Genomic DNA, 4,793 nt, shown 5'->3' with positions numbered 1-4,793 from the left:
GACCGGCACAGCAGCAGCCCCACGGCCTCGCTGAGCCCGGCCGTGTCGATGATCTTCAGCACGGTCAGGTTGTCGGTCAGCTGCGTCAGGCTGGTTATGCGGGTGATCTTGCTGCAGAAGGGGCAGCGGACGCCGTTGATGCTACTGGCCAGCAGCTTCTCCAGGCACTGGCGGCAGATGGTGTGGCCGCAGTGCAGGAGCTTGGGCCGCAGCTGCTCCTCCGTGAAGGACTCCATGCAGATGGGGCATTCCAGCACTTCCCGGAGGGCGTCCAGGTTCAGGTGAGAAGCTGCCGCTGCCGTGGCCATCGCTCTGCCTTTGAAGGGTCCTGTCAGCACAGCGCAGAACTGAACGGCTTACCCGTCATGCTCCATGAGGTCAAACTCTGCTCAAGAGAAAAAGGAGCCGTTATTCCATTGCCTAGATACAGTCATGCACTCAGGAACATTTCCAGAACAGCTACCATCACCCACCCAGGCCTTCATTTACTTCACAAGTATTTACTGGTCTGCCTGTCAGGTGAAGGTGGTGCCCGGGGAATCGAGTCAGACAAGGCATCGCACAGTGGGTCACACTCAGGTTCTGGAGTCTCTGATACTCAGCGGCGTGACCTGCAGGAAGGAAGCTACGCTCGCCAAAGCTCCGTTTCCCCACCACCCATCTGCAAAATGGAAATAGTAACGGTGCCTACTCTATATGGGGTTTGAAGGGTTAAATAACATGATGCATAGGATCCACGTAGGATAGCACCTGACAGGTAGTATCCTGGTAAATGTGGGTGACCATTTTTATATTTTGGCTACAACTCATCATTTATACGAGGAGAAAAGCATAGAAAAGTTACGTCCAGAAAAGGATTACACAGGAAGTTAAACCGGAGCGCAGTGGATGGGGCAGCAGATTGTGCCCAGAGGAGGTGACGAAGGCTTCCCAGAAGCAGTGATGCTCCTGACATATGTCATAAAATAAACAAACAAGGCAACAAGGGATAACAGCATTAAGCAAAGAAAACTGAGAGCAAAAGCATGGAGGCTTTTTTTAATCATGTTATATAAAGTTCACTGTGTCATGTTTGGGGGCCTAGGAACCACCCAGAGAAACAGAAAATTATGATTAGCAAAACATCAGATCAGAAAAATACGTGCATTTTCCATTCATCCTTCTTCGTAACTACTCACCTTTCCACCCATCTAAGACTAGATACCAAGTACTGTTCTAGCCACTAAGTTTTCAGGGTATAAGTTCCGTCCTTCAGATGCTCAAACTTTAGGGAAGGAGGCAAGACAGGTAGTAATAATCAGGGCAGAAAGTAGTCTAATGAGATATAAACTATGTTTGATGGAGCCTAATAGAGATTCACTCTGATATGAAGGGAAAGGGGACCTTTCTGAGGGGAGATGGCCTTGGATAGGGACCTGGAAAGACACACAGATGTGTAGGGATGGGGGAAAGGAGTTCCAGGCAAAGGGCACAGTCTTAGAAAAGATTAGAAAGCACGGGGAAGGGCAGAACCTCAGTGGATTCGAAGAGAACACATAGCCTCTCTGGTCTGTTTCTTCCTCCGTCCTGCCTTCATGAGGTCCATGTAAGCATTAAGTGAGATCATATTTGTAGTATACAAACGCTAAGACTTGACTTAGCACCAAAGCAGTCTTAAACAAACTTGTTTCCTTTCCTCTCATCCTTAGGTTAAAATTGTGGGAGGATGCAGGGGGTTTGTACTCACTGGCTTGGAAACTGGGGAACAATTATAAGAAGTCTTCCTAGCCAGAACCAGCCATGTGACCTTCATTTGATGGGCGTAGTGAAGCAATGCGTGTTTTGGAGCAGGGAACTGATATGAGCAAAGTTCAAATGGAGTGGGGGAAAGGGCAGAGAAACTAGTTTGGAAGGAATGCAAAGTGACAGCCGGAAGTGTCAGGGAGCCTGAAGCAGCGAGCAGGTGGTGAAAATAGAAAGACACATTTGAGCTATATTCCAGAAATGCAATCACTAAGATTGATAAACGGAGTGGATCAGGGAGGGGAAGTGGTGGACCTCCGAGAGCCAAAGAGTCAAGCCCAGATGATTTTAAACATGGCAATGCTTTAGCAAGACAATTTATTTTAGGCTTGGAACACCCCCTGCTTCACGCAGAACATGCCATGAATACTCCCAACCTCCTCCATCCACAGATGCTCATGAAGTAGAACCACAGAATCTCGGTGCTCTGCAGCCTTATGTCACTGTCAATTTATGCCCCAGATCAGAATGAATAGACTTAGCAAGGTGAGGCGCACAGATACATTCATCTCTTCTGAAATGCAGATCCTACAGCTGCACCTGCACAGTCTTCATGATGTGCAGCTGCTCAACCATCCAGGAGGAGAAGGAGGCGGCGGGCAAGTTAGCTTGGTTTCAAGGACAATGAGGCAAGCTCAGGAAAGCTCTGCAAATGTCAGTTCTTTTCCCAGGCATACAGAAGGGCAGTCAATGCAGGGATACATATTGCAGAATTCCCCATACTCAGCTTTGGACTGCAACCTGACAAATAGCAGCAGACATGCACTAACATCACTCCCACCTCCCTGAAACCTACTTCTCTTTTACTAGATGGGAACTAGTATACATATAGTACCTACTATGTGCTAGATCCCATGCAGCCTTATAGCATATAATTTTCTCCACAAGGAAGGAGGAACAATACCTTATGAGATTTAGCTGATATCTGTGATTGATAACCTCACAGCAGCCCTGTAACCTGTTACAACTCATATCCACGCCTCAACAAAATAACACATTACCACCTATCATGAACCTATAAGGTCTCCTGTAGGTATCTGAAACCATGAACGCCAAGTTCTGAAATGCCGTGGGTCTGAGGGTAATAGTATAGAAACACTGGTAGAAACCTGAACTCAGGAGCCATGCAAACCCTCTCAGTTCTAAACCAATAAAATAGCTTCCGTCCTCCCATCATCTGGGACAACAGACTGAGGGCGACAGTTGGTGTTTGGACCCAGAGCATGTTACCTTACAAAGCACAGGGACATCTGTGCTTCCCAGAGCTGGCACTGCCGATCAGCTAACTGAACAAGCCTGCCAACTTGTAAAAATACCAACACATTCTCCCCCTACATTTCTGGAATACCATACCACTTTCTTTGATTAAAAAGCTTGCCTGCCTGCCTCCCCGTCTAAGCTGCCCCCCTTTAAAAAACGAACTTACTATGTGCACATCCGTACACAGCGTTAGCTCAGCGTCTGCACCTTCACTGGGCTCTCTGAGGCAGAAGACAGAGTCAAGGATTCTTTCCCCAAAGCTTTCATGCTCTGCCAAGGGAACATGAGTTCCCATCACTAAAGCCGCAGGCACGGAGACAGCCTCAGACCTGGGAAAAGCCCGAGCCATGTCTCCCATTCCTATGACTTGGGAATGCAGGTTCCCAGCCTTAACGGAGGTCCGTGGTAGACGGATACAGGTCCTCTCCTCCAGAAGGGCACATCCGGCCAGTCCTGTGCATACGGAGAATGACTCCGATGGAAACTCCATTATTCCTTAGTTTCCCTGGAAAGACCAGATGGGTGGAAGGAATTGTCTTACCCTCCCAGGTCTTTAAGTTAGCTGCCCACTATTGCCAGCTATAAAATCTAAAGCCCATCAGAATGAACCTCCAACATATTATTTATAATCCTGGCTGCCTCATGAAATTTTGAACATGTGTCCTGTTCACTTTGTACTGCTAACTCCTGACCCCTCATCTCAGTTTACCCCACTCTTTTGATCTCATGACTAACGCTGCACATCCCATCTGATGCCAGCCCAGATCTCCAGCTCCAGATGAGAATCTATCCCTTAAGCAGGAAAATTTTAGTCATTCCCTAGCCTGATCCAGTCACCTCTGGCATCCCAGTCCATGACAGAGATAACCGGAGTAGCAGAAAACCAGACAGACCTGGGATCAAATGAGCAGTCATTTAACCCCATGTTCTTCAACCCCACTAACATGTGCTCTTATTTTATAAAAAAGCTACTGACAACTAGGGGTAATGCATATGAAGTGCTTAGCCTGGAAATGGGTGGGGATGCCATGAAAGACTATTACTAAAATTACGACAAACAGCAGTTAGGAACAGGATTAACAATAATAAAGTAGTTCTAGTGTCAACAGAATGTTCAGATTACAAACTGTATTTTGAACGGGTAAAGAATCTTTCCTTTTATGGCACATAAAGATGAAGAAAAGGACTGGTCAGCTTTGGAGGAATCTGATTGAGGACAGTAAACAGCCAGGCTAGAAACCTCTGGCCAGCTCATTCTTGCAGGGACTAAACAGGGACTGCTACAATTAGCAGTGATCTCACCGAGTAATAGAGATGAGCAAACTGAGACAGGAGAGAGAAATCAAGACCTCATTCGGTCACATGGCGGAACTGGGAACAGTGGGCTCAGGAATCAGGCTCTCAATGCTTGAATCCCAGCTCTGTCACTTACCCTGGAGACCTGGGCAAGTTTTCCCACCTCTCTAGTTCTCAGCTTATCTAAGGGACTTCAAAATAGTGTTTTCAGCGCAAGGTTATTGTAAAGATGAAATGAGATGGAATGTATGAAGGGCTTAGTGCAATACCAAGCGAGGCATACAATTAACCATGCAACAGATAATAGTTGTTTAATAATAGCGGCAGCGGCAGCAGCAGCGGCCACCACCCAGCCAATCAGAAGAAATGCACAGGCACTTTCAATGGGCAGACCATACCCAACATATCAGACCCAGACACTTCCAAAATAAACATTCTGAGCCTTCCTTGGAGAT

The 4,793-nt window shown here is 47.1% G+C and overlaps 2 protein-coding genes across 3 annotated transcripts in view; one reads left to right on the top strand and one right to left on the bottom strand.

Annotated features, from left to right (window-relative positions):
* The window catches only part of ASTN2 (astrotactin 2), a 668,892-nt gene that overhangs the window by 460,470 nt on the left and 203,629 nt on the right, over window positions 1-4,793 (top strand). The window lies entirely within an intron of this gene.
* TRIM32 (tripartite motif containing 32) overlaps window positions 1-4,793 on the bottom strand; it is an 11,627-nt gene that overhangs the window by 2,683 nt on the left and 4,151 nt on the right. The window contains exon 2 of the mRNA XM_014528885.1: window positions 6-385. Within this exon, the coding sequence (XP_014384371.1) occupies window positions 6-308 (303 nt within the window). The 5' untranslated portion in view covers window positions 309-385. The remainder of the gene's footprint in view (window positions 1-5; window positions 386-4,793) is intronic.

The sequence above is a fragment of the Myotis brandtii genome, unplaced genomic scaffold (assembly GCF_000412655.1).
Source record: "Myotis brandtii unplaced genomic scaffold, ASM41265v1 scaffold658, whole genome shotgun sequence".
Lineage (NCBI taxonomy): Eukaryota > Metazoa > Chordata > Mammalia > Chiroptera > Vespertilionidae > Myotis > Myotis brandtii.
The sequence above is the reverse complement of the archived record's forward strand: the minus strand, read 5'-3'. Positions and strand labels throughout refer to the sequence as shown.